The sequence below is a fragment of the Equus asinus genome, chromosome 10 (genome assembly GCF_041296235.1).
Source record: "Equus asinus isolate D_3611 breed Donkey chromosome 10, EquAss-T2T_v2, whole genome shotgun sequence".
Taxonomy (NCBI): domain Eukaryota; kingdom Metazoa; phylum Chordata; class Mammalia; order Perissodactyla; family Equidae; genus Equus; species Equus asinus.
Genome location: NC_091799.1, coordinates 54,485,948 through 54,513,101, shown reverse-complemented (window position 1 = coordinate 54,513,101; position 27,154 = coordinate 54,485,948). Strand labels below are relative to the sequence as shown.

General features: G+C 62.1%; 3 protein-coding genes across 11 annotated transcripts; 1 reads left to right on the top strand and 2 right to left on the bottom strand.

The window, feature by feature from the left end:
- Positions 1-1,074: 1,074 nt before the first annotated feature.
- On the bottom strand, positions 1,075-13,226 carry TMEM59L (transmembrane protein 59 like). 6 transcript variants are annotated; one of them, XM_070519478.1, is made up of 9 exons: positions 13,060-13,226; positions 6,325-6,748; positions 5,333-5,492; positions 5,155-5,252; positions 3,879-4,031; positions 3,189-3,291; positions 2,107-2,224; positions 1,889-2,006; positions 1,075-1,649 (listed from the first exon to the last, which is right to left on the bottom strand). In XM_070519478.1, exons 2-9 carry the CDS (start codon positions 6,703-6,705, stop codon positions 1,521-1,523), a joined length of 1,260 nt encoding a protein of 419 aa, XP_070375579.1. In that variant the 5' UTR covers positions 6,706-6,748; positions 13,060-13,226; the 3' UTR covers positions 1,075-1,520. The 6 variants fall into 6 exon arrangements, with proteins under 6 accessions (XP_070375579.1, XP_070375580.1, XP_070375581.1 ...); XM_070519479.1 differs by having other exon boundaries at positions 12,993-13,189; XM_070519480.1 differs by lacking the exon at positions 13,060-13,226 and adding an exon at positions 11,715-11,928.
- CRLF1 (cytokine receptor like factor 1) lies at positions 12,614-22,972 on the top strand. Of its 4 annotated transcripts, none has more exons than XM_070519474.1 (9): positions 12,614-12,843; positions 17,393-17,674; positions 17,977-18,106; positions 18,277-18,446; positions 19,430-19,587; positions 19,655-19,823; positions 21,777-21,964; positions 22,073-22,134; positions 22,634-22,972. In XM_070519474.1, exons 1-9 carry the CDS (start codon positions 12,732-12,734, stop codon positions 22,848-22,850), a joined length of 1,488 nt encoding a protein of 495 aa, XP_070375575.1. In that variant the 5' UTR covers positions 12,614-12,731; the 3' UTR covers positions 22,851-22,972. The 4 variants fall into 4 exon arrangements, with proteins under 4 accessions (XP_070375575.1, XP_070375576.1, XP_070375577.1 ...); XM_070519475.1 differs by having other exon boundaries at positions 22,078-22,134; positions 22,634-22,954; XM_070519476.1 differs by having other exon boundaries at positions 12,615-12,843; positions 22,073-22,120; positions 22,634-22,954.
- A 277-nt stretch (positions 22,973-23,249) lies between these two features.
- REX1BD (required for excision 1-B domain containing) lies at positions 23,250-25,996 on the bottom strand. Its single transcript, XM_014831565.3, has 5 exons — positions 25,661-25,996; positions 25,484-25,566; positions 24,903-25,107; positions 24,123-24,202; positions 23,250-23,476 (listed from the first exon to the last, which is right to left on the bottom strand). Exons 1-5 carry the CDS (start codon positions 25,760-25,762, stop codon positions 23,404-23,406), a joined length of 543 nt encoding a protein of 180 aa, XP_014687051.1. The 5' UTR covers positions 25,763-25,996; the 3' UTR covers positions 23,250-23,403.
- Between the last annotated feature and the right edge of the window lie 1,158 nt (positions 25,997-27,154).

Genomic DNA, 27,154 nt, shown 5'->3' with positions numbered 1-27,154 from the left:
TGGTCAGGGTCGGGTACCTGACGGGGTGGTGCAGCACGTAGGGTGAGCAACAGTGGGGGGCTGTTGCCACATCCAGATGGAGGCTCCCAGAGAGATGGAGGGGCCGCCTGGTGGAGCTGGGGCCTTGGGTTGGGAGATGCAGGTGGAGACACCCCATCTTCTCCTGCTCCTTCCTCCTGCCTCCTGCAGGTGCCCCCCACGCCCACCCCTGGCTGATTCTGTCAGAAGGCAGAGGGCCCAAGTGGAGCAACCTCCAGGGACACAGGGCAGGGTGGAGGGTGGCGGAGCTTATACCCAGGTCCACTTCGCTCCCTCTAACTCGCCTTCCCCCACTCACCCACTTGTCGCCCACAGGCCTCCATCAGCTCCTGGAAATCTCTGCCCCATTGACCACCAAGCCCCTCATCCCGAACTCTCCCCAGGAGATGAGGCCCCCGCCGGTCAGGAATCTCTGGTTGCCAGCAACAGAAACAACTGTAGTCGACTAAGCTAAAAGGAGATTTACTGGAAGGATCTCAAGGACTCTGCAGAATGGACAGGAAGGGTGGAGAGCCAGGGCAGGCTGCTCTTGTCCTGCAAGATTCATCTGCAATGCAAAGTGCAGCGTAAGAATGCCAGGTCTGGACCCCCTGGACAGGGAAAGCGAGAAGACTCATGGTCAGTGCCCTGAAATCGCCCCCAAGGGGCAGAGCTCCATCCCCAAAAGAAAGGGGGATGGAAGCCAGATGGCCACAAAACTAACGAGCATCCTCTTCAAGATGTGACTGTCCATTTCACAGGAGAGACAGAGAGACGCGGGGGCGGGGGCCAGGATGGGGCATTGACCCACCCGGGCCAAGCAGGTGACACAGGTCACTTTTCCAGGGGCACCCCTAGTCAGGAGTGTGATGTGGGCTGGGCAGCAGAGGGGCTGTCCTTCCAGGTGGCAGCTGGTTGGCACCTCTTGAGCCCCGGGGAGTTCCCGGGGTTTCCCCCACCTCAGAAAGGGCCTGGGGGGCAGGGGTCATGGCCATGCTCAGGCCACTCCCTCAAGGGCAGACAGAAAGACAAACAGAGGCAGGCTCAGTCCAGACGTCTTTTATACACACACTTTATTCCTCCCAACCCCCAAGCTGCGGCCCCAGCCTCAGCGCTGCCCACAGCCTCCTCTTGAAGGGGCCTCCTCTCCTGGGGCTGGATCTCCAGAGGTGGGGTGGGGACGGGGGGAGCCCTAGCACAAGGCGGCTCCCCTGAGGCCTCAGCCCCCCAGAGAGGGGAGAGAGGAGGAAGAGGAATGTGGGGTTCAAATACTCAAGAAGCTACACAATAGAAGATGGAAGAAGCACGCTCTAGGGAGGGGGCAGGGAGGAAGCAAGGCCAGATGTCACCCCCTAGAGACATCAGGACCCGGGGGAGAGGGGCAAGCCTGTAGAGAGAAGGATTTTGTGGGTGGAGGAGCCCAAGGATGGTCCCACCCTGGCCTGGACTCCTGAGCACAGGGCGAGGAGGCTTGAGGAACAATTCCCCAGGCGGACCGAGGCCTACAGCTTGGTGAGATCCAGCTTCAGCTTGTAGGGTGGGGGGCTGTCCCCAAAGGCGTGCGATGGGGGAGGGTACAGGGGCCAGTCTGGCTCTACCATGAAGCCTTTGTGCTGCTCCAGGGTCAGGGGCTGCAGGGGGAGGAAGGGGGGGCTCTGAGCCCGCACCCAGGCAAGGCTTCTTCCCACCCCTGATCTCAGGTCACCCTACTCGGGGTGAGTGTTTTCACCCCCATTTCACAGGAGAGTGAAGAAACTTGCCCAGTGTCACATAGCAAGTCAGGGCTCCCTTCCTCCATGGGAGAGAGGGTGGCCCAATCCAGGACTACGGAGCCACTGTCCTCCCACCCCTCCCCCGGGGCCCTGCCCACCTGGAACTTGAGATGCTGGCCAGGTGCAGTCACCAGGGTAGAGCAGCTCAGCCACAGCATCACCAGCACGGAGAGGAAGAGGCAGCAGGCCAGGATCCAGCGAGGAAGCCCCGAGCGCCTGCCCCACCCAGCAGGTAAGCTCAGTGGCCCTAGTGGGATCAGAGAGACCCTCCTCTCCAGCCCCACCCCCATCCCACTCCCAGGGTCCTGCCACCGACCGGGACATGCAACTGAGGAAGTCGTTGTCTTGTAGCTCATCGGACTCCACCTTGGCCTTGCTGCTAGTCTTGACTCGGATCTTGGCCTTCCTCACCTTGTCCAAGGGACCTACAGGATCTGAGAGACGGGCCACTTCTCAGTGGCCTCCAGGCCTTCCACAAGAGCCAGAGCAACCATGGAGAGAAGAAAAAAGGCCAACACCTGGGGCAATAGAGCATGGAGTCCTGGAATAGATCAGAACCCTGGAGATGGACCACGGAACCCTGGAGACGAACTATGGAACCCTGGAGATGGACCAAGAAACCCTGGAGACGCACTACAGGACCCTGGAGATGGACTACAGAACCCTGGGAGATAGACCAGGAACCCAGGAGACAGATCAAGAAACCCTGGAGACAGACCAAGAAACCCTGGAGACGGACCATGGAACCCTGGGAGATGGACTATGGAACCCTGGGAACAGACCAAGGAACCCTGGACACAGACCAGGGAACCCTGGGAGACGGACTGAGGAACCCTGGGAGACGGACCAAGGAATCCTGGAGTTTGACCAAGGAACCCTGGGAGACGGATCAAGGAACCCTGGAAGACAGATGAAGGAATCCTGGGAGACGGACCAAGGACCCCTGGTTGATGGACCAAGGAACCCTGGAGTTGGACCAAGGAACCTCAGAGTTGGACCAAGGAAGCCTGGGAGACAAACCAAGGAATCCTGGGAAATAGACCAAGGAACCCTGGGAGATGGACCAAGGACTCCTAGTCAATGGACCAAGGAACCCTGGAGTTGGACCAAGGAAGCCTGGGAGACAGGCCAAGGAAGCCTGGGATATGAACCAAGGTACTCTGGGAGATGAACCAAGGAACTCTGGTTAATGGACCAAGGAACTCTGGTTGATGGGCCATGGAACCCTGGGAGACGGACCAAGGAAGTTCGGGAGAAGGACCACAGAATACTGGGAGACCCAGGAACTCCAGGAGTTGAGAGAGAAATCCCAGTCTTGGAAGGTTCATTTGACAGGAGGACTCCTTATGACAGTGGAGCCACCCCTAGAAGGAGCACTGGTCCTGGCTTGGACCTTACCTACGTGTACCTCCAAGGCCTCAGGGTGAGATCCCCGCCAGGTCACCTCTACTCGCTGCAGACGGGCCCCCTCGTGCTCTAGGGTCTCTACCACAGGCTGGGTCTAGGTCGGGAACAAGACAGCACAGAAAAGCCCTTATAAAGGCACCACTTGGCCCTGGGAAGCACCTCTCTGTGCCCCATGCAGGCTCCATCATCCCATGCCCAGCTGGCACTTAGTTCCCCTGGGGATAGGGAGAACACCCTCCCAAGGGGCTGTGGACTACGATGTCAGGGATGTTGTTCCCTGCTACTGTGGGCCCCTTGACGTATCTTGATCCTCCAGCTCCTGAAGTAAGAATGTAGGTGATCCACGCCAGGCCAGGAGAATCACAGGGATTGGCTGAGAGGTGGTCATTTGACCCAGCCAAGGCCAATCAGTTAGTCCCAACCTAGTTCAAACTCCAGAAAGGCTGTAATCTAGAGCCTTAAGCATCCACCCTGCTATCAGGAGGGAAGTGCTTGCCTGGGAATGAAGCCACTACAAAGGAAAGCAGAGTCAAGGGGTGAGGTGAGACACTGGATCCAGCTGTGCCTGAAGCTTACACATCAATGGACTTTGCATCCCATCAGCCAAGAACCAATGCCTCCCAACATCTTACCCCGACCACCCATCCACCACTCTGGTGTGGCCCCTGCCAAACTCCTCACCTGGAACACCACCACCTTCCCATTGTCAGTTTGCAGGTAGTATGTCCAAGTGGAGGAGACAAAGCCCTGGGCAGAGTTGACAAGGTCATTGCAGAGGGTGGAAAACAAGTCCAGGAGCGAGAGGGCCCCGCTTGGAGCTTCCAGGACTTTTCTCTGCAAAGGGGAGGCCCAACGTACAGAAATGTCACCAAGGTAGGGCATTAACAAATGGGAGAGGAGCTGGGAGAATTCACTGTGATCAGAATTTACTAAGTGATTTGGGGCAACATGGCTTCATACAATGACCACAGACCTCAGTGCTGCATTTGGCTGGCTGTGTGCCCTTGGGGAAGCGAATTGCCCTCTCTGAGCCCTAAAATAGGGATGATTCTCTTCCCTCATGGAGTTGCTATGAGATTTCAACTAGAAAATAGTACAGCATAAGTGCCTAATATGTAGTAGCTGCTATTATTTAAAACGTCACCATCATCGTTAGGATTTTGACAGTGTCAGGAGAGAACTCGGAACAAGAAGGAACGATAGTGCAGTGGGCTTTTATGAACAGTGAAAGCCTGGAGGAGGTGGAGGAAAATAGGGGAAGGGGGGAAGAGCTTTCTGGGGGATCCCAGCCCCGGGATCTCCGGCTGTGAGGCTGGGTCCTGTGTTTTCCCCTAGTGCAGCGTTGCCTAGAGGCACTCAAGGACTATGGTGGGTGAGCAGTTATTTCTCTCAGGGGGGCGGGGGGTACTGTGTTTGTGCTTGGGAGGCTGCTCCTCCCTGAACCTCAGTTCTGAACTCTCCAGATGACAGTTCATCACAAGGAAAGTGCTTAGACCAGCAGTTCCTGGCATGCAGTAGGTGCAGTAAAGTCAGCTCTGGGGCACTGAAGATGAGTAAGGTGGGGGGCGGTCACAAGCCCTGGGGGCACTGGCTTTAAATCCCACCTCTGCAGAGCCCGCCTGTGTGGCCTTGGGCAGCTGCTCCACGGGCATGAAATGGGAGTGGCACTGTCCCAGGTGCCTCCGGGTGGCATGAGAAATTTAAGACAGGCTGTGTTCAGGCCTGGACCAGGACAAATGCCTGATAAATGGTGGTTGCTTCCTGCCATTTACTCCCCAAAAGGTGGCAGGGGCAGGGGTGGCAGGAGGAGCACTTCCGACGACACAGAGATGACACTGAGGCTTGAGATGTGATACGGCTCAACAGAGGATACCCAGCAGGCCCGGAGCACAACGGACGGATTCGGGGCGCAGGGGGCAGGCGATGGGCCCAGGGCCACGGGTGAGAGGGCGCCCACCTTCTGCTCCTGTTCGGGCTCAGGCTCGGGGTTCTGGCTCCAGCAGCCCTCGCTGCAGGCCTGCTGCTCCGTCTCCTTCACATAGGCCTCCACGCAGGCTGTGGAGGGAGGAGGGGGTGACCAGGCGGCCCTGCCCGGGCCTCCTCTCCCTCCCCTGACCCACCCAGCCAGCGCGCACCTGCTTCACACTCCACCTGGGTGGCGTTGGGCTTGGAGCTCCTGGCCACAAACCGGCAGATGGAGAAGAGGCGGCAGCCACGCTCACAAGCACTGATCAGGACGGCCCTGTCATACTCATGCGGGGACTCCGAGGGGTCCTCCTCCTCCTCCAGCTCCGCCTGGGAGTAGGATGCACAGTTCTCAGGCGGGAAGCACTCAGGGGGGGAGGCAGAAGATTTGGCTCCCCCTCCAAATCTGGGGAGATTGGGATGAGGTGGGGAGGCTAAGAATATTAGTAGGGGCTCTTAACTCTGAGGAGGAGAGAGGGAGAGGAGGCTTGAGAAGCGGCATGGATACTGCAGGATGTTAGGTTTGGGCAATGGTCGGAAAACTGGGGAGGATGGAGGGAAATGCCACTCCCCACCCCAGGCTCCAGGGAGGAGGAGATTGAGGAGAATTCTCAGGCCTGAGGAAGGAGGCGGAGCTCAGAGGAGGAGGTGTTTGTCACCCTTGGGCCTGGGGAAACTGGGATTCGTCTTGCGGGGAGACGAGGGTGAGGCTATGAGTGGGATCTGCTAAGCTACGTGGGAGGAAGGACGATGAGGAAGCCACAGGGGTGGAAGAGGAGGGGGAGGAGACGGTCAGGCCTGAGGGAGGGGGAGGTTGGGCGCCCCGAGGGTCCTTGCGCAGCAGAGTGCAGCCAGATCCCGCGAGGGGACATCAGGAGCCTCAGTCCCCGCCGCACCCTGGGGACGCCCCCCCAACCCGGCATTCATCGGAGGAACCCGCATCCACAAATCCTACCTCATCGAAGGAAACCTCGACCCTTGGGCTCGCACCCATCGAAGGGACCCCAACCCTTCCCCCACAGGAGGGAGCCACCCTCATTTCCGACCCTTTCCCCCTGCGTGGAACCCCTGTCTCCCGTTCCCAACGGAGGGAACCGCATCCCCAGCCCCTCCCCCATCAGAGAGATCACTGGTCCTCCGGCTGGCGCCGCATGCGCTTCACCTGCGAGGGCTGCGAACCATGGTAGCGGTCGCGGCACCGCAGCTGGCAGCTCTGCGTGTCCCCGAGCTGAGGGGCGAAGGGGTCGCGGGCGGACGGCGCGGGGTTGGCGGGCGGAGGCTGCAGCAGCAGCAGCAGGAGCGGCATCAACGCGACCAAAGCCATGGCCGGGCCGGGCGCGAGGGGCGCGGGGACGCCGGCTCCTGGCGGGCGTAGAGGATGCGGCGGCAGCGGCGGCGGCGGGGACCAGGTCGCTGACGTCACCCGAGCGAGGCAGCCTGGGAATGGGGGGCGGGGGAGCGGCGCTGCGGCACCGTGGAGATGCGGGCGGGGCGGGGCAGGTGGATAATGGGGCCGCCGTCTGTCCCATCGCAGTGGTGCCATGACACTTCCCTCTTGTCCGCGGGCGAGGAGATCTCAGCCAGATCTAGGGGCCAAAACGGAACAAATAGGGTGATGAGGTGGGGGAGGGGGGGTCTATTCGCCAGGGGGATCAGGGAGGGCCTCCAGGAGGAGGTGATGTTTGAGCTGGCCAAGCAGGGAGGGCAATAGAAGCAAGGGGAACAGCGAGGACCCTGAGGTGGGCAGGAGCTTGTTGGAAGAGGTGGTGGGAGGGCAGTAGGGCTGGAGCCCAGCCAGAGAGTGGCAATGGAGGGTCGTGAGGTTCGCACGTCTGCGTCACGAAAGGCCTTGGGAAGGTCTGTGGCATCCTCTCCTTCGATACCCAAGTCAGAGGGCAGGTAATTTGTGCGCAGTTGGCCTCCTTCAGGAAGCCCTCTCCGCCTGTCCGGGGCTCCCCGAGCCTCATCTCCCTCTGGCCCAGCCCTGATCCACAGACTTGGGGTATCCTGCCCCTGCCCCCCAAGACTGGGGTTCCCTCGACTCAGGCTGAGTGGAAGGGGACACAGAGGTGCAGATAGGGGTGAGGCGAGTGCTGCTAAAATTTCTCCTTCTCCTGGGAAAACTTGAGGCAACAGGGACACTTCTGGCTTCCAAAACTGCCACACTCCAAGGTGACAGACTGTAGCCCCTTGAATCTCCAGTTAGGAAGTCCCCCTAGCCTCCTCTCCGTCAGGCGTGGGAGTGGGGGCGCCCCTCTAAGCCAGAGTCCCCTGCAAAGATGTCCCCCTCTCGCTGGCGTGCCCCGCGCAGGTGCCTGCCCAGGCCGCGCCGCCGCCAGCGCATCTTGCATCGCTCCGCCCCTGCAGACCGGGCGACAGCCACGCGGGGTCGGCTGGTCAGAGGGCGCCGCAGGTTCCGGCGGAGGAGGAGGGGACCCGGGGGGGCCTGGCGTACCCCTTCCCGGGCCGGCCGCCGCTCTTTCATCTCCGCGGCCTCCGCCGGCCCCCACGTGGCTTAATCAGGCGCGGCTGTGCCTGGAGGACCCCGAACATCTGGATCCCGGCGCAGACCCTCCCCCGCCCCGCCCCGCCCTCCCGGGCTAGGCCTCCGCGACCCTGTGGCGAGGCCTCCCGCCCGCCGTTTGCGCGAGTGCGAGGGAACCCCGCGTCTAATCCACCGCGTGCCAGGCCTGCGCCTTGGGAAACAGCCATTGGTTATAACCGATACTGTCCCCCATTTCACAGGTGGGAAACTCAGGCCCCCTCGGCTGAGCCAGAATTCAAGCCCACACATGCCGATGCCGGATCCCCGCGCGCTTAAGCCTTCCACAGTTACTGTCCTTCGTTCACGCCAAGCAAAACACTCCCCAGGGATTTTCTTGCGACAGCCCTATAAGGAAGCACTGGTAGCGTTGTCCAACTTACAGGTGAGGAAACTGAGGTTCGGGGTAGCAAAGAGAGCCGGCTCAGGTGACGAGCTAGAGAAGCATAGAGAGGCGGGCCGACTCCTGCGAAGGCTGGCGGTGGGGGCGTCGGGCATTAGAGGAATCGCTTAAGGCGCAAAAGGAAGGAAGGACATCCCGCGCCCTTTTGCGGAACGGGAAACTGAGGCCCGAGAGGTTGGGCCGCTAGCCTAGGTCGCTGGAGAGAAGGAGTGAGAGGGTTTGATTGCCGCCCACCCACCCCCCTTTCCGCTCCATGAGGCCGCTAGGGGTGGGAGCGGAAGGAGGACTTGACCCCAGCCCCCCAGGTGAGCCCCCGCGCCCCTCCTGCCGGTCCCGAGGGAGCAGGTCCAGGTGAGGGGCGGGAGGACCGGCGGGCGGCCGGGGTCGGGTTTCAGGAAATCCGCCGACATTCCTTCGGGGCTTAAGAGGGAAAGTTGACTCGGCGCCGCCCCTCGCCCCCCCTCCACTTCCTACCCCCCGGGGCGGCCCGGACGGGGGCGGCAGGCTCGGGGCGCTGCGGCCGGCCTGGGTGTGAATCAGCGGCGGGCCCGGCGTCCGGGAAGCGGCAGCGGAGGTCAGGGCGGCCATCGGACAAGCGCCCTTTGTCCCTTGCCGCCCTCACCACGACCCCACTGACCCCCACCCCCAAGCTGGGTACAGGCTGGGGAGGAGGCACGGCACCCTGGCGCCGGCGCTTGCTGACCGTGAGGGGGAGGGGCAAGGAGCACAGTTGTGTGTCACCCCCCACCCCCCACAACACAACTGGGCCTCCTGGAACCTGGACGTCCGGGGTTCTGCAGGGTGCAGAGCTGCAGGGAACCTAGGTCTCGGTGGCTCGGTGCAACTGGCCCTGACCCGGACCTAGGCAGCTGGGCACTTCTGAGACCCCACCTCCAGTACCTATGGGGGCTGAATTTTTTAAGTACAGAAGGCAGAAAGCTTGGGACCTGGGCATCCCAGGTCCCCAGGCTCAGCCTCCAGGGTGGAAATGACAAAGCCCCACCTTCTCCTGTGCACAGGTCCTGAAACTGGGTTCTGCTGCCAACAGCCCCATGTACCGGCCAGACCCTCACTGTCTCCAGTTCCCAGGAATACTGGCCCGGGGCACAAGGCAGCTACTACCATCCTGAGGGGCCATGAGCTCGGGGTCTCCACATGCTTGAGGCAGCTCTGTGCCCTCCTCACTTCCACTGACTCTGTGTCCCCACGGACCCCTGAAGGTGCTGTTACCACTGCCTCCCACTGTCCCCCTCCCCGCCCCCCTGCGCCTGCTGCCCCGTCAGTGCTCTGGAATTACGCAGGGAGCTGGGGCTGGAGCGTTTCCCACCAACCTAGTCCTTAGGCGCAGAGCGTGAAAGACTGAGGAGGAGCCGCTCCCCCAGCACAAGTGGGGCCCTCCCTCCATCTGCCCCCTTGGTACATTCCCAGCCACCTTCAAGGACTTGGGTCAATATTTGCCATAAGTTCCATCAACACTGGTTACCCTTCCTGCGCAAAGAGGTGGTGCAACCGGAGAGGAAGGGGTTAAGCCACTGGGAGCTCCTGGGGCAGGGAAGGGTACACTTTGGGGTCAAATCTCTTTCTTTAAAGTCAAAGGTATGGGGTAAAGGTCACTCAGAGAACAGAGGGCACACTCAAGGGCTGGGCAGAACTGGGAAATCCAAACGATCCATACCCTTCTATGGATAAGGACCAGAGAGGGGTGGCTACCGGCTTGAGTCACACAGCATGTCTGGGGCATGGGCCTCGTTGGGACCCCAGGCAGCATGATTCGCTGGGACTGTTTTGTTGATATTTGGGGGGGACTGAGAATTCTCCATCCTTTCTTTTACAAATGTTCATTGAGCTCTTCTCCTGCGGCCCTCACTGGGCCCAGCACTGGGTCCTAATGGCTCTCAGAGTGCTTGCTGTCTAAAGAAAATTAGTAGCAAAAGAAAGATGACGTTGGAAGAGCTGTGTTACAAAGGCAATTTTAAAAAGTGAAAGGGTTAGAGGATGCATGAGAAGGGTGGGGGAGTCCTCCGAGAAGGTGACACGACCTGTGACCTGATGGAAGAGAAGGTGCAAACGGGGGGGGGGGGGGCAAATCTGAGGGAACTGCCTCTCTGCAGAGGGAACAGCAAATGTGCAAAGACCCAGCGATAGTAACAAGTCTGATGTGTTTGAGGAAAGGGGGCTGCAGTGGCTGGAGCGGTGAGGGAAGGGGGGGGCAGAGAAGACCCGCTTTGCTTCTTTTAAAAGCTCCCTCTGCCTGCTGTGCAGACAAGGGCAGGAGCCCTGTCACGGAAGCCCAGGAGGAGGCCGGTGGCCTCCCGGGGGGAGGTGGTGAGGCCTGGACCCAGCTGGGGCGGGGAGAAGGGGTCAGAATCGCAGAATGAGGATGTGTTTTGGAATCAGAGCCAACAGAATTTGCTGATGGATTGGACGTGGGGGATGAGCGAGGGAGACAGATATCACATGTGCCTCCAGGTCTCCGGGCCTGAGCACCTGGGTGGATGGTGGAGCCTCTTCCCCAGACTGGGGAGTGACTGGGGGAAGAGAAGAGATTGGGGGGAAAAATATCAAGATTTTGCTCCAGAAGGCTGAAGTTCTCCAGGAGGGAGTCAGACATTGCGAGGCAGGGGTGGTGGGGGAGGATGGCACATAACCTGGAAACACACTTCTGGCCAAGAACTGCCACCTCAACTTAACCCTCTGGACCACCTGGCAGCTGGGACTATGGCCTTATTTTTCAGAGGTGACAAACTGAGGCCTGGGGACCACCTCTGCTCCAAAGAACACGCCCCCAGTGCCCAGGGCTATACTAAGCACTTAGACTGTGGAGCCGTCTGCTGCACTGAATCTTCCCACAGAAGCCCTAGCTGGCTCCGCTGTGCGGGAAGGAAACCCACCCAGAGGCCTGCTCGGCCCTGGTGAAGTTGCACACCCCTCCAGGGCTTTACTCTCCCCTCACAAACCCATCTGTAGTCCAGACTGGCCGGAGGTGCGCAGAGCCCCCAGGATCCGGTCCTTCAAGCTGCTTTTCTGACCGTCTCGGGTGTGTGTTAGGGACCCAAGTAGCAGCGATGGAGGGTAGCCTGGAGCAAAGGAGGCGGGCATTCCTGAGGCCCCTCAGCCACTTTCCCCCTTGGCTGGTTAGGGACAGAGGGAGGGGCAGTTCTCTAAGGGAATCTCTGGAAGGAGGAGTTAGAGCCCTTCCTCTCTCAGGGCTGGCGGCGAGGGGCAGGGCTGGGACTCAAACTGCAGGGCAGAAGGCGCCCCGGAACTCTCATTTCAGGCCCCCTCCACCTCAGCCTGGGAGGCCAGGCGTCCTTTTATCGCGGGCGCCTGAATCGGGTGGGGGCCCGAGAGGAGGGAGATGAAGCGTCCGGGCCGGGAGGGGTCCCGAAAGCCAAGCAGTGGCCAAAAATAATAACATGGAGAAGGATCCCTGCGCAAGAAAAGGAAGATAAACTATGCGTCGCTCGGGGCAGCCGGCGTTACCTGGAGTCGGCGGGCGGCGGCCGCCGGAGCAATTACTCACTGCGTGGCGCACCCCACCCGCGGGCCGCTGAGCGGATTTTTCCGTGGGGGGGTGTCAGTGAGTGCGGAGTGGGGGCCTCCTTACCGCTCTCCTGAGAATCCCTCCTGCCCGCGTATGGGACCTGCGCAGGCCCCCGTCTCCGCTCCCACGAGGGCTCATTTCTCCCAGTCGGCCCACGCGAGAGCTCCCTCCTGAGGCCCCCGAGCGCCCCCGAAGAACCTCAGCCCCGTCCCGCTCGAAGAGGACAGCTGAGGCAGGGCGAGGGCCTGGGGACTCCGTGCCTTCCAGCTTTTTCTCCGTCTTTCCCTCCAGCAAAGCCTGGGGCTGAGGCTGCGCAAGGAGGACCGAGGAGAGGCGGGATGAAGTGGGAGGGGGAGAGCTGGGTTGAGACCCGGGGGACCCGCGCGCCCAGGGCGTGGGGCAGGAGCGGGGGGGGGGGCGACTTTCAGGTCCCTGGGGAGAAAGGGGGGCTGGAGATGGGAGCAGGCGGGGCTCAGGGACCGCTCAGTGGGGGGGGGCTGGGGGGGCGGGGCCAGAGCTGGGGTGGGGGCCGAGACCGAGGATTTGGCGGGGAGGAGTGGGCCAGGGCTGGGGGCCGCAGGGAACACTGAAGGGGCACAGAGCAGAGGTACAGGGAAGTGGGCGGGGGTATGGACAAGGGATTGGGGGCTCCGGGTCCCAGATTGGGGCTGGGGAACCTGGAGCTGGCGGGGTTGGAAAAGGAGGTCCCAGGTCGGTAGGGGTTGAGTGGGGGGGTTCTGGGCCGCGGGACAGGGAGCACGCGGTGCGCGGCGGGGCGGAGGCCGGACGGGTGGGGCCGCGGTGCCCGCGGGCGGGCGGGCGGCGGGGAGGCCGGTGCGGGGCCCGCCGCCCCCCCCCCCCCCCCGCCCCCTGTCCCGGGCCGGGCCGGGCCGGGGGCGGGGCCGGGCGGGGCCAGCAGCGCATTAGCGCCTTGTCAATTCGGCTGCTCAGACTTGCTCCAGCCTCCGCGTCCGCGCCCAGCGACGTGCGGGCTGCCTGGCCCGCGCCCTCCCGCACCCGACCCGCGCCCTGAGCCGCCGCCGCCGCCGCCCGCTGCGCGACCCCGGCAGCGCCGGCCCCATGCCCGCCGGCCGCCCGGGCCCCGCCGCCCAATCCGCGCGGCGGCCGCCGCCGCCGCTGCCCCTACTGCTGCTCTGCGTCCTCGGGGCGCCGCGAGCCGGATCAGGAGCCGGTGAGTACCGGCGCCCTGCTCTCCCCTTCCCTCATGGGCTGAAAGCTTGCGCCCCAGGGGCAGCCGCGGGGGGAGGGGGCGCAGGCGCCACCTGGACGGCCCGGGAACAAAGGAAGGCGCCCCCGGCGCGGCCCTCGGGGCACCCTCACCTGCAGGGCGCACGACGCCGCAGTCCCCGGGCCGAGGGTCCGGCTTTCGCTCCCGAGGCCTTCTTACCTGGGCCGCCGGGCCGAGGACGCCCGGCCCGGGGCGGCCTGGAACCCTCTGCACGCTGGGACGAGGCGGGCGCACGCGACAGCGTCCGAGGACTCGGAGTTGCGGAGACCGTAGGGCACCGCTCTCGGGCGGGGGCGCACGCAGTAGGCGCGCTGGGTGCCGGCCCCGAGCGGGCCCCCCCGGGTGGAGGGATGAGCCCCGCGAGGAAGGCGGGGCGGGAGGGGGGCCGCTCTGGCCGCCTGGCGCGCGGCCCGGGGTCCCCGGGGACGCGCCTCTCCGCGGGCCGGCGCCGCCGCCCTCCCCTGGCGGGACCCCGCGCGGGGGTCCTCGGAGTCCTCGCCACCGGCAACGCTCAGAACCGTTCCGGGCCACGCCGCGCTGGGCTGGAAGCCTCCAGCGAGACAAATCTTTGTGAGAGAGTGGGTGAGAGGGAGACGGAGCAGGAGCCAGCGAGTCCGGGCACCGCGGGGCCCAGCCGTGAGTGGGGGGAGCTCACTGGGAACCCACAGCTCGGCAGGCCGGGACCCCTGCCCTCTCGGGAGCTCCGGGCCTCCGGCACTTTCCGGCCCCCCACCCGATGCACACCCCCGCCAGCACACCGTCTCCACATCCAGACCCGCTCTGGGACACACCCAGAGACACACAAAGACTCACACTGGCTTGTGGCCCGTCACCCTCACCCTCAGACTTGCGCACACTGCATCCCAGATGCACATTCGCACACCATCAAGGCACACACACACATTCCATCCCTGACACACATACACTCGTGGTCACACACTCATTCGGAGGGGGAAGCAACCCAGGGGCACGCACGCAGGCACAGCATGCCCGGAACATCCACAGTCCCTCCATGCACCCTGTCCAGGTGCACAGGTCACCTGGGCGGGCACACACTATGCCCCAGGCCAACCTGCACTGCACGGAGCTGGTGCAGGCTCCTGCGATGCTCCTCCAGAAAGGGCAGGGTCCGGGCACCCCCTGGGGGCACTTGCCAAAAGCCCAGCATGCCCGACGCGCCTGGGCAGGTGAGGGGCTGTGCCGGGCCCTCCCAGGTTCCTGACAGCTCTGCCAGGCTGTGGGTAGTGCCTGTGAATGCCACTGTTAGTGATGCTTTGTTTCCCAGCCTGTAGAACAGCAGGCGAAGGTAGTGGGGGGGCGATTGCTGTGCGTGTGTTTTTTCCTTTAAGGGGGAAGAAATTAAATAAGATTCTCACACCTCCGCAATATGTTTCTACTTATGGTGTGTCTTAGCACCTGACCAGCAGGCGAGTGGGTCGTAAAGTGTCTGCAGGTACCAGCGGGACAGGAGATGGGGACCCTCATGAGGACCCCAGGATGGAGGCCACCCTCCTCCTTGCCTGTAGAGAATCTCACACTTTTCCCTTTTAAAACACATGGTGTCCTTTTAATAACGGCGGTGGCTCCAGATTGGGAAGCGGGGAGGAAAAAACTTTTAAAGGCCCCAGCTCTGCGGGAAAGGCAGGAGGCAGGGAGTGAAGGGGGGGAGGGTTGTCTACAAGCCTGGCCAGGGATCTGCTTCTAGGAGGCCCCCCAAACCAGGCCAAGGGTTCCCCCAACCTCAGTGGGCTGCTGCTTCTCCTGGCCTGGAATGTTTGCACCCCGGTTTCAGGCACCTGGGCCCATTGTTTGGGGAGGCCTGGAGGGAGTGTGGAGCCAGCCGGGCCCCCAGGGTAGGGAGCAGCTGTAATCCTCAGCGTCCCAGGCAGGCCCTCTGGCCCTCGTGATCTCTCGCACTCATCTCCCCAGCAGGTAGAACGGCCATTCCTCCCACTCTGTGGAGGAGGAAACTGAGAACAGGACAGGGGAAGCCACTGGTCCAGGTGCTCCAGCTGGGATTGGCACCCACGTCCCAGGAGGAGAAGGCTTCCTTCTGACCTTTCCTGCTGGAGCTGGAGGGGGGACTGGCCTCTCCAGGCCCGCCTGGCCTTGCCTTCTCGCCCTGTCCCCCGCCCGGCCCCGGGAGGGCAGCTGCAGCTGCTGGCAGGCGGGCCACGCCATCCCAGGCCAGGCGGGTGTGGCCAAGGGGCAGTGCCCCCCAGCCAGGACCCCCCAGAGAGTCCCTTCCTGGCCAGGCTGTAGCAGTGGGTAGGGGGGCAGGAGGGGCATGACCCATCCCCGGAGGGTTGAGTGGTCCTGGGGTCTGGGCACCCCTGGCAGTGCCTCCCACCCTGCTGGGGGGGCCCAGGCAGGAAGCGGTGGGTGGGCCTGGGCAGAGACGCTGGCACGCCCGAGTTCATGCCGAAGGAATTCTGAATTAGCGGGCGGCTGGCTGCCTGGGACCTCCGGGGCGGCCCCCTGGCCCCCCGCCCCCCGCCGCCCCCGCCTCCTCGGCTCTGGCCCGCTCATCCGGCTCCTTCGCACGGACGCTGAGACCTCCAGCGAGCCCTGGGCCAAGCCCCAACGCAACTGCGATCCCAGGCTCCAGCAAGACATGGCCCTCAAGCCAAGTTTGCCCCGGAAAATCGTCAAGGCCGGCCCCAGGAACCGTGTGCACCCCACCTCACCCATCTAGGGAAGTGAGGGCCGGCACAAGGCCACCGCTAGCATTCAAGGGGCCTCCCAAGGGGCCAGGATGACCCTGTCCTTGGCTGCCATCTCAGGGAAGCTGGGCTGCCCTCGCCCCCTGCCCCCATGCAGTCCCTCTTTACAGCTGCCTGGGGATCCTTTTAAAATGTAAATCCCTCCCCTGTTCAGAACCCTGCAATAACTCCTCCCTGCACATGAGACCCTTGCCAACCTCCCAGACCTTATCTCATACCTGCCCCAGGACCTTTGCACTTGCTGCTCCCACTGCCTGGACACTCTCTCCTAGATATTTTCATGGCTATTTCTTTCATTTTATTCGTCTCAGCTCAGATGCCACCTCCTCAGACAGGCCTCCTAGGCCATTGAGCTACCACCACTGACTTGTGCTTTCCTTTCTCCCTCATTTATTCTCTTAGATATTTATTTCTTTTTTTCCTGCTGCTCCCTTGGATTCAAGGCCCACAAGGGCAAGAATCTAGATTCAAAGGGTGTCTTCGTCAGCATTGTGCCCCCAGCTCCTGGCAGACTGTAGGTGCTCCGTGTGAATGAATTAATGAGCGAAGGAGTGCCTGAGTCCCACACCGCTCTTGGTGGAGGGAGAGGCCCCTTCCCAGAGGCTCAGAGAAGTAGGATGACTGGACCAGGCTTCCACAGTGAGATGGGGGCCTTCGAACCCAGGTCAGCCTGGCTGAGAGGTCCCACAGGGTTGTCCTTGAGGCAACATTTGCGTCCCTTTCAAACAACTCCACATGGCTGATACCATGACATCCACTTCCCAGATGGGGAGACAAACTCAGAGAGGCCGTCATGGGCTTAAACTGTGCATCCCCTCCCCCTTCTCTGAGCCTTGGTTTCTCCTTGGCTTAAAAAACAGGCTCCTCTCAGGCTCTGCTGTCCAGAAGGGGAAGCCCTGGGCTGCCGCAGCAGCAGGCAGGTGGGAGGGTGTCATCATGGCAAGCCCAAGGCCCCTGTGCCCAACACCCCACTCGCACACAACCCTGCTCAGGATGCCACGTCCCAGCTGACCTTCACCATGGCCCCGAGGACCACGAGCTTTCCTGTTCTCGTTTTGCAGATTAGGAAAACTGAGTGGAGGGAAAGCTCAATGAGGCCAAGTCCCTTGGGATGGGGCTGGGGGCCTAGAGCTCGCCACAGCCACCCTCAGTTCCAGTGGCTGCGCAGAACAGAACTTTGGAGACTGACAAATCTGGGTTTAAATAGTGTGTCCTTCTCTCACTCAGTGACCTTAGGACTTGATCTCTTAGAGCCTCGGTTTTTTCATCTGTAAAATGAGCAGGATTCTAGTAGGGACGAGGGCAGCTCTTTTTAGAAGCATCTCCCCTCACAGAGACACCTGCTACGTGTGAGGTTCTGGGGGTATCAGAGAAAGAACTCACAATGCCAAAAATAAAGTGAAATGAAAAACAAAGAAAAAAGCAGAGTGTAGTGGTGGTTGGAACTGTGTGCAAAGCACGAGTGGCTTGGATCTGAGTGGGCGTTTATGCCTGCGGTTTGTAACCACTCAGAGAGCCTTGAGCAAGGCAGTGATGAAGTGACTTGGAAGGACCAGTGTTGTGGAATCAGACAGTCCTGGGGCTGAATCTCAGCTTTGCCACTAACCTTGGGCAGTTAATCGAGCCTCAGTTTCCTTATTTGTAATTGGGGGGGGGCATTAATAAGCAGCTCCTCTGCAGGACTGCCATGAGTCCTGGAGATCCCAGCATGGTGGGAGGCTCAGGGTGGCTCCAGCCCAGGCCTGACAGGCGCTCCTTTCTGACCCCAGACACGGCTGTGATCAGCCCCCAGGACCCCACGCTCCTCATCGGCTCCTCCCTGCAGGCCACGTGCTCAGTGCACGGGGACCCGCCAGGGGCCACTGCCGAGGGCCTCTACTGGACCCTGAACGGGCGCCGCCTGCCCCGCGAGCTCTCCCGAGTGCTCAACGCCTCCACTCTGGCCCTTGCCCTGGCCAACCTCAACGGATCCAGGCAGCAGTCAGGGGACAACCTCGTGTGCCACGCCCGTGACGGCAGCATCTTGGCTGGCTCCTGCCTCTATGTTGGCCGTAAGTGGGCCCCTAGGATGCCCAGGGGTAGCTCTTGGGAGCACAGGGGCATGAATCATGGGCCCCCTGGCCTGGGACTGAATGGTGGACACGCTGGCTCAGGCTGAGAGGTACAGGCTGCTGTGGAGGAATGAGCGCCTGGAGCTCACCCATCCTCAAGAGAGCCGTGCAGACAGTTCCGCCAACAGCCACTCTGCCCACCCTGTGTCCACTCTGAGGTGGGGGCCTGGCTGGCGGCCAGGAGCTCCTGTACCTGTCCACAGCCAGTCCAGACCCTCAGCCCCCTGCACCCCCTTCCTCAGTGCCCCCAGAGAAACCCTTCAACATCAGCTGCTGGTCCAAGAACATGAAGGACCTGACATGCCGCTGGACGCCGGGGGCCCAAGGGGAAACCTTCCTTCACACCAACTATTCCCTCAAGTACAAGCTGAGGTTGGTGGTAGCCCTCGGGTGACGTGTGTTCCAGCCTGGCTCTGTGGCCTTGACAAAGCCAGCCCTCTCTAAGTCCCGGTGTCCAGTCTGCACTCTGGGGCTGCCGTGGGATGTCTGGGGGCCCAAAGGGACCCTCACGTGTCCTCGCCCCCTCCCTCCCGCCCCTGCAGGTGGTATGGGCAGGACAACACATGTGAGGAGTACCACACGGTGGGACCTCACTCCTGCCACATTCCCAAGGACCTGGCTCTCTTTACCCCCTACGAGATCTGGGTAGAGGCCACCAACCGGCTGGGCTCAGCCCGCTCCGATGTGCTCACACTGGACATCCTGGATGTGGGTGAGGACCGCCCCGAGGGCCAGCCTGGCTCATCAGGGATCCTGCCCCCTCTCAGCCCAGCTGTGGTTGCTGCTCTGGGTCCTACCCTGCTGGCTGGGACAGGGAGGAGCTAGGCATCCACCCATTTGTCCCCAGCCCCCTGAAGCAGCCAGTATACCCCCACTCTGCGGAGAACACCTGGCCTGGCCGCCTCCCCCTCGGCAGCCCAGGTGTGTGGGAGGGGGCCCCAGGGAGTTGGGAGGGGGCGCCCAGGTCGGGAGGCGCCCCAGGAAGCAGCGGCCTGGAGCTGGGGGGGTGCAGGCGGGAGGCAGGAAATGGATGATCTGCGAGCAGAATTGGGCCTAATCTAATTAGGGTGTTTCTCAGCCCCAAGCAAGCCTGTGCCTTAACCCTTTCGGCCCCTCACCAAGCCCTCAGGGGGAGAGGCCAACCCTCCCTGCTGCCCACAGGGCTCCCAGCAGGGTCCCCGGAAGGCTGGTCGTCACCCCCCAGCCTGCTGCCTGCCTTGTTTCTGTAAGTCCTAAGGCTGCCGCGGACATGTTCTAAGCCTCAGTCGTCCCTCTGCCCCCAGCAAGGCTGCCGTATTGAGGACCTCCAGAAAGTAGGAGGGAGCCGGAGGCAGGCCGCAGGGGGTCAAGGAGAGTTCCCCGGGGCATCTGGCAGCCTGACCGCCCCCCTCGCCTCCAGGGCATGATAGTAACAGCCCCGTGGCCTGGCGGCATCTGCTGTCACACAGCTCCCTGCAGGGAGGGGTAGGTTCTGACATTACAGAGGATAATGGTGATAACAGCCTTTATTAACTGAGTGCTTCTAGGGGCTGAGTGGTTCCCGAATATGATCGAATGTCATCCACCCATCCTGAGGTGGGAGGGGGCAAACAGAGGCAGGTGCCGCCTAAGCCACATGCTCTGGGATTTGAACCCAGACATGGGCCAACCAGGTCTGAGGACAGCCCGCTGACTAAGCCCTGCCCCGCCCCTCAGTGACCACGGACCCCCCGCCCGACGTGCACGTGAGCCGTGTCGGGGGCCTGGAGGACCAGCTGAGCGTGCGCTGGGTGTCACCGCCTGCCCTCAAGGACTTCCTCTTCCAAGCCAAGTACCAGATCCGCTACCGGGTGGAGGACAGCGTGGATTGGAAGGTGCCCGCCCCCTCCCCCTCCCCCACCCCGACCCCGCCCGACCTCTGACTCTGCCCCTGCCGCCCAGGTGGTGGACGACGTGAGCAACCAGACCTCGTGCCGCCTGGCCGGCCTGAAGCCCGGGACAGTCTACTTCGTGCAAGTGCGCTGTAACCCCTTCGGCATCTATGGCTCCAAGAAGGCAGGGATCTGGAGCGAGTGGAGCCACCCCACGGCCGCCTCCACCCCCCGCAGCGGTGAGGACCCCGACAGGGCTGGGTGGTGTGGGGACCAGCCCCAAACAGCCGGGGCTTCTGTTTCCTTGTTTCCTCCCAGAGAGCAGAGGGCTCAAATTGGTGGCCCCAGGGGCGGAAAATGGCCCCTGGATCTATTTTCTCTGGTCTGTCATTGGAAAAAAAAAAGTTTGATCTACTTGCAGACACTTAAAAACAGGACGTTTTAACACAAATATCCTAGATTCCCTAGAAAAATTGTCTAGAAAATCTAACAGCATATAGCCAGCATCAGCCCCATCAGCAAAGACCACGCCTTAATTCAGGGCTCTCACTCTAGTTGCCTCGTCCCCACCTAGCTCGTTTCACCCACCTCTACCACTCCCCAGCCCCTAAGGGCAAGTGAGGTTGAGACCCCTACTTCTGAGGCCAATTGGCTGCCAGCTCTCCCTCTGATGGGCCTCAGTTTCCCCTTCTGATCAAGGTAGGCAGATGGGGATGATCAGGGGCCTGGGTCTGACTCCCCTTGTGGTCTGGGGTTTCTCTAAGACCATGGACCTCTGTTCTCTGCCTTGCGAAATGGTGTGAAATCTGTTGCCTGAAATGTCTGGCCTCAGCTTCCCCATCTGGAACATGGGGATGACAGTCATGCCTGCTCAGGCGGTTGTGAGGGTTAGATGAGGGAACCCACGGAAAGTGCCATCATGGTGGGCACCACCTAAGTGTTTGCAGGTAGCAGTTTTGAGGCTCTCATCCCCTGCTCCCCCCATGGTTTCACCCCAAAGGAGGCCCCCTTTTCTCAGGTGAGGACCCTGTGGCCCCAGGAGGTTCAGCCAGCCCACAAGGTCACACAGGGATCTGAACTCAGTTCACTGGAACTCCAGGCCCACGCTCATGGGATGACGGGGAAACCGAGGCCCAGAGAGGGACCCAGAGCCAGGGAGGGGCAGAGCCGGGCTCCAGCCAGCTCCCCAGCCCCCAGCTCGGGCCCCTCCAGGTTTGGGGGTAGGCGGGAGCTAGCACCGGGGAGGGGCCTGAGCTTTGGCCCCTGTTCGTGCCCAGCACCTGCGATTCTTGCACAGGAGCCAGCAGGCGGCTGCGTCCATCGGGGAGGCTGAGGAGGCCCGGGGAGGCCGGCAGGGGCGGTGGGGGCTGTGCCAGGGCCTGTCAGCGGGTCCCCGGTGTTATTTATGAAGTGAGGCCGATGTCCTTATCCGCCGGCCTGCTTGGGGCTGGCTGTGGACCGTGGCTGGACCCACAGGCCAGCCTCCCATCTGGTCCTCCTGGCCCACTCCTGATCCCACCGGCTCGTGCTCTCAGGCCTGTCCTGTGGACTGTCCCCTTCCTTCAGTGTCTCCTCACACTTTCCTCTCTTTATCTCTCTGTCACTCTCTTCCTATGTCTTTCTGTCTTTCTGCCTTTCTTGGTTTTTGTGTCTCTCCACCCCCAGGGTCTCTGGCTGCCCTGCTCCTGCCCTGTCTCCATCTTGCCCTTTTTTTCGATCTCTTGTCCCTCTGCATCTCCTTGGTTGTCCTCCATCGCTTCACCCTCCGTGCATCTCTCCTGTCCCCATCTCTCAATCTCTGCCTCTCTCTCTCCAGCTTTCTCTCCTCAGCGTCTCTCTCCCTTTCTCTGACCCCTGCTCTGTCTCTGCGTCTCACCCCTCCAGCCCTGGCCTCTCTCCTTCGCCCCCCTCCCTTCCACTCACACCTGGCTCAGGCCACAGGAATCGGGTTCCTGGAGGAGATGTGGAGGAGGAGCCCCTTTCTTCTACCCTCCACCTCTTCGGGGGCGCAGCTGGGCTGCTATGCTGGGCCGTGGAGAGGACCTCGTCCCAGAGAAACGTGGAGGGAGGTGCCCGAGGGGAATGCGGTCCCCCCCCCCCCCCGCCCGCCCGGCGCCGGGGAACCTCCCTCTCCTGCCCGCGCGCGCCCTCTGCCGGGCGCGCACTGACGCTGCCGCTCCGCCCCCCATCAGAGCGCCCGGGCCCGGGCGGCGGGGCGTGCGAGCCGCGGGGCGGCGAGCCGAGCTCGGGGCCGGTGCGGCGCGAGCTCAAGCAGTTTCTGGGCTGGCTCAAGAAGCACGCGTACTGCTCGAACCTCAGCTTCCGCCTCTACGACCAGTGGCGAGCGTGGATGCAGAAATCGCACAAGACCCGCAACCAGGTAGGAAGGAGGGACCGGCGGGAGAGGGCTGGAGGGGTGGGGGCAGGGAGGAAAACGGGAAGGGGAGGGAGGTCCGCAGCCCCCGGACACTGCCTCCTTCCTTCCAAGCACAGGACGAGCGGATCCTGCCCACGGGCAGACGCGGCGCGGCGAGAGGTAACGGGGCCCAGGTGGGCAGGCAGGCAGGGAGGGAGACCGGGGCCCCTTCAGGTGGCCACAGGCCGTGCCCCGCCCCCCCAAGACCTCAGTCTTAGAGTTGTTGAGATGGAATCCCCTCCTCCATCTCTTATTTATCAACATTTACCCGACACCTGCTGTGTGCCTGGCCCTGTGGCCTTCAGCCTAGTAAGAGCGTCTGACACCCTGAAAATGTCCAAAGTGGAATGTCATCCTCAGATGAATGGACATACTCTCCCCGGTTAGCATGTATGAGCGCCTACTGCATGCTGGCCCTGTGCCAAGCGCTTTACCTGCAGGACACCCCCTGGGATGGATAGGTATTCTTACTTCTCAGATGGGGGAAACCAAGGCCCAGGGATGGGCAGTACCCTACCCAAGGCCACCCAGCTTAAAGTGGCATGGCCAGGACCTGAACTAGTGCCTCAACTGCTCTGTGGTGCTGGCACCTCCCAGACTTCCCGCTTAGCCTGGCTTCCCTTCTACCCGCAGGTCCTGCCAGATAAGCTGTAGGAGCTGGGGCCACCCTCCCTGCCTCATGGAGACCTGGGGGCTGCACCCAGACTGGGGGTCACCTCTGTATCCTCACCTCAGGGCACCCAAGCACCCTCAGCAGCAGCTGGGGTGGGTGCCCTGGCTCCGAGGGCCACGACAGCTCTGGCCTCCATGTGAGGCCACCCTTGGGTGCACCCTAGTGATGGTGGGCTGATTTGCCCAGAACCCTGGCCAGGGCTGGGGGTAAAATGGAGTTATTACTTCCCCCTACCCAGGACCCCTCCAGAGTCTTTTTAAATAAATGAGCTATTTAGGTGCCCTGATTGTGAAGGTGAGTTTGGGGCTGGAGTGGGAGCAGTAGGGTTTTGGGGAGGCATGAGGAATCTTAATGATCCTTTGGGATTGCAATCTTTACCTCCCAGAATTTCAGACTCTTTCTCTCCACGCTCTGAAATATCTGGTTCTAAACTCCTTGGATGGTGTGATTCAAAACACCCGAGTTTCTACAGTTCAGGAGGAGGGTAGAGTCGTCCACCTGCCATCCCTGTCCCTGTGGGGCCCCCTGCCCAGGCACACCCCCTCCAGCACCCCAGGACAGAGACAGTGGAACGGCTCTAGAGAAAAGATTCTTTATTGTGGGAGGCACGGTGAATTCAAGGAAGGTCAACAGCCCAGCAGGGTGCGACCCTAGCCAGCTGGCAGTCAGGGCTGGGCTGGGCGCCATCCGTCCCATTTCCCATGCTCCGTGTGTCCCTGGGAAGCCACCGTCACTCAGAAGATTCCGCATCAAACTTAAGGTCTTGAAGAACCTCACTGATTGCCTCCATGGTTTTAATTACCCTACAAGAGCGGATAGGAACTATAAATAAAACCCAGATGGGGCGAATTAGCCGGCGCTGTGCAGCTCTGAGAGAGCTGTGGCAAGCTCCGGGCCCTCCTGCCCACTGCCAGTCCTCCAGGCAGCGCTAGTGGCTGGGGGAACAATTTGGGTGCCTAGGAGGAGGGGTGGTCCCATAGGTCAAAGTGGGTGGAGAGAAAAGGCCATCTTGGGTGGGTGGGTGCCATCAGGAGGGTGTGCAGCGTGACGATGGCAGAGGTCAAGTGGGTGTGCATGTGTGTGTGCTTGGGGAGCTGAGGGCAGGAATGTGCAAGCGTGTGCCCCATGGGGCCTGGGAGACTGTGTCCAAGCTCCTAGTCCAGCCATGTGAGCAGGACTGGCATGTGTGAGGTGTGCATCTGTGTCCTGGAAATACACAGCGAGTCTGGTGTGAGATTGCAGGGTGTGTGCACTGGGGGAGCCTGTGCTGTAGGCCTAGGAGCCACCAGGTGAGGACTCTGACGTGCACTCCGTAAGGGTTGCACGCAGGTCCAGAGGATCGGCTGGGTCTAACCGTGCCAGGCCTGGGCCACAGCTAGTTAGGGGGCACAGTGCCCGAGGGGGCATGTGCAAATGTAGCATGGCCAGCCCCTGGGAGGCAGCGCTCACTTCATCTTCAGCTGATGCATCTGTAGGGGATCCTCCTGCCCCGTCAGCTCTGGCGCCCCCATCAGCTGCAGCAGGGCCACCTGAGGGGGATGGGCAGCAGGGAAAATGTCACCGCGGGTAGAGGACCACCGCCGCCCTCCCACACAGATCAGGAAGACACTGAAGCACCCAGAAAGGCAGCGCAGGGGGAGTGGGGCCACGGCAGGGAGTCGAGAAGGGCTTCGCACGGAAGGAGGCTGGGATTGAGAGGAGCTTCTGAGGAGGGGAGCGTGGGCGGGCCTTAGACTGGCGCAAAGAGCGCCGTGGGCGTGGCCTCGTGCGGCCTTGGCCTGGGAATAGTAGTGTATCTCGGTCAGGATTGGCTGTGTAGGACAGGCCCAGAACCTAGGCTGGGATCTCGGGTTACTTGAGATGGGACGTGGTCTGGAAATCCACGCCCCTCAATCTGCAGGGGGTTGAGGAGCATTCCTCAGGCTTCGGGAAGAGCCAGAGGGGAAGAAGCGTTGCAGGGGCTGGGTCTGGGCATCCTGGGATAGCGTTGAGGCTGGGGGCGGGGCCTGGGACTAAACAAAACCTGGATCAAAGTAGCGGGGACAGTAGAGGAGAGACAGGAGAATCTCAAGTGAAACTTTAGTGAAGGATTGAGGTGGGGTCTGGGGCGCCGGGGGCGTGGGATTGGGAGGCTGGAGCCTGGCCCCTCCGCCAAGGGGCGCACAGTGGCCCATAGTTGGAGACACAAGTCACGGAGGAAAGGACAGCGGTCGGGGGGCGGGGCCTCACCGTGGCCAGGCGCGTCTCCTCCAGCTGCTGCAGACTGCGCACGTGGCCCGCGAGCAGTGGCTGCGCTCGGCGCCCGGCCAGTTCGGCTTCCACCGCCAGCACCTCCCGCGAGGCAGCGGCGAAGGCCTGGGTCACCTCGTGCACGGTGCTCCGGTAGCGCGGGAAATCGTAGGGCGGGCCGCTGTGCAGATACTGGCGGTGGCCTCTGCGGCAGGTGGGGGTCCTGAGGCTACGCCCCCAGGCCCTGCACCCGCATCGACCACCTGAAAGCTCCCCGGGGAAGTGTCCCTGGAGCCCAGAGTGTGGAGGACGTTCTCTGACTCCCGCAGGGGAACCCGAGACAGACCCACCTCTGCGCTTGGGGAAGGGAGAGACGCCACACGGAGTGGGACGTCGGGAAGTGGGGAGGCGCCCTGGGTCCCTGCGAGCAAAAGCAAAGATCTGCTCCCCCCGCAAACCCCACCTCACCTCTGACAACGCAGCCACACGGGGACCCAGCTCCGCCCCTGGGCACGCCCACCCCCGGAGTGGGCCGGGGGCTGAACCCTGCGACCCCTGCCCATCCCTGAGCCCGCACTCACTCCTCCAGCCGGCGGAAGGCCTGTGCGCGTTCAGCCTGCAGTTGGTGGATGCGCTGCACCAGCGCCCGGATCGGGGCATCTTTCTACGAGGCAGGAGTCATGGCTGGGGCATGAAGCCGGCGCCCCCGGGCCTGCACCGCCCGGCCCACGCCTGTTCCCCCTCGGGCCCGAGCTCACCCACGGCCACGCCGGCTCCTCGCGCTCTGAGACTCCGGCGGCCGCCGCAGCACCGGGCACAGCAGGCAGAGCGGACTGTGCCGCGGCCTCGGCGGCGATCATGACTGCGCAGCCCCGGCCCCGCCCGGGAGCAGGTTGCTCTACTGCACCAGGCGCCCTCTGCAGGCCCGGAGGTCTCTGGCCCCCAGCCTGTGGCCAACCTGTCCGGAAACCTGGAGACTCAGAGACCCCGGGTAAGAACAGGGAACGAAGGAAGACTAGGGCCTTCTCAGGTCTGATACCCTCCACCCACCCCACCCCTCTGCTTGTTCCCCTCTAGCATCTGCCTTATGTCTTGTTTGTCTTTGAACGTATCGTTCTGTATACAGCAAGACTGTCCTTGTCTGTAGGTTTGTTTCTGTATACCTATAGCAACACCCGACGTCATCTCCTCCTCACATCCCTTCCCCACTCTAATGAAGAGAACGAAGCCAGAAGTGACATGTCATTTAATGCCACCAGTTTGTGACAAGAGCGGGATTTGAACGGAGGTTCTGAGGTCGTGGGAAGCCAGCCAGCTTTGTTGAGTAGATTCCTCAGCACGTTCTCTGCGAACGGCTCCTCGGGAGGGAGCCAGAGGAGGGCTGCACAAAGGCCCTGAGGTGGGAGCCCAGCGCACTGCTGAAACCAGCAGGGCCTCACATTAAGTGCAGAGAAGACCTCGGAGCTCTCCGCTGGAGACACACCACCTAGCTTGAGCTTCAGGAAGCTTCCTCTTCCAGGGGGGATGTGGGGAAGACCAGAAAGATGGTGGTGGCCTGGCCTGAGGAGGCAGTGGACAGGGATGAAATCAAGTTAACTGAGGCATGGGGTGCCAGACCCTTTTGCTGGCACTTCTGATCTCAGCTGTTCTCAGCATGACTGTCCAGGCCTGGGTCATCACCCACACTAAGCTGCAGTCATCTCAAGACAAAAGCACGGCCTTGCCAGGGGCAGTCCAGGGCACCATAAGCCTCAGCTGACGTGCAGGAGCATCACTCCAAGTTCCATACACACTAAGGCCTGCCCTGCCCAGAGCGCCAGCACTGGATTTCGGTGGGGCTCAGGGGCCCCTATGGGTCAGTCCAAACCAAGAGCAGGTGTCTTACACTAGGCCGGGTGCTCCTAACTTTCTGCCCACCCCCTGGCCCACAACTGGACACCTCCAGGGCCCAGCAACGAGAGTCATCAACGTGCCTGCCCAGGTCGCACCAGTCCCTGGGCTGAGGCTCCTCATTGCCATGTTATAGATGACAGAACTCAGGGGGGCAGGCTCACAAGGCTATGTGGCAGGGGGCTGGTTATGACAGACCCCTTCGCACATGAAGGACAGGGCCCACAGCCCACTGACAGATGTGACAACTGGAACCCATGACAGCAGACCCCCAAGAGGTATGCAGAGTCCCTAAGGGAGATGCCCACACCTCAGCCACCTCCCATTACACAGACCAGCCACAGGGACACCAGTTACTGCTC

Excerpts from the sequence above, each read along its gene's own strand:
- TMEM59L (XM_070519478.1), bottom strand. The coding sequence starts at position 6,705 with ATGGCACCACTGCGATGGGACAGACGGCGGCCCCATTATCCACCTGCC. Across the intron at positions 4,032-5,154 it reads AGCCCGAACAGGAGCAGAAG|AGAAAAGTCCTGGAAGCTCC; the intron begins GTGGGCGCCCTC and ends TCCCCTTTGCAG. Across the intron at positions 2,225-3,188 it reads GGCCTTGGAGGTACACGTAG|ATCCTGTAGGTCCCTTGGAC; the intron begins GTAAGGTCCAAG and ends CCCGTCTCTCAG.
- CRLF1 (XM_070519474.1), top strand. The coding sequence starts at position 12,732 with ATGCCCGCCGGCCGCCCGGGCCCCGCCGCCCAATCCGCGCGGCGGCCG. Across the intron at positions 18,107-18,276 it reads TCCCTCAAGTACAAGCTGAG|GTGGTATGGGCAGGACAACA; the intron begins GTTGGTGGTAGC and ends CCGCCCCTGCAG. Across the intron at positions 19,824-21,776 it reads CGCCTCCACCCCCCGCAGCG|AGCGCCCGGGCCCGGGCGGC; the intron begins GTGAGGACCCCG and ends GCCCCCCATCAG.
- REX1BD (XM_014831565.3), bottom strand. The coding sequence starts at position 25,762 with ATGATCGCCGCCGAGGCCGCGGCACAGTCCGCTCTGCCTGCTGTGCCC. Across the intron at positions 25,567-25,660 it reads AGGAGCCGGCGTGGCCGTGG|AAAGATGCCCCGATCCGGGC; the intron begins GTGAGCTCGGGC and ends CCTGCCTCGTAG. Across the intron at positions 25,108-25,483 it reads GCCTTCCGCCGGCTGGAGGA|AGGCCACCGCCAGTATCTGC; the intron begins GTGAGTGCGGGC and ends CACCTGCCGCAG.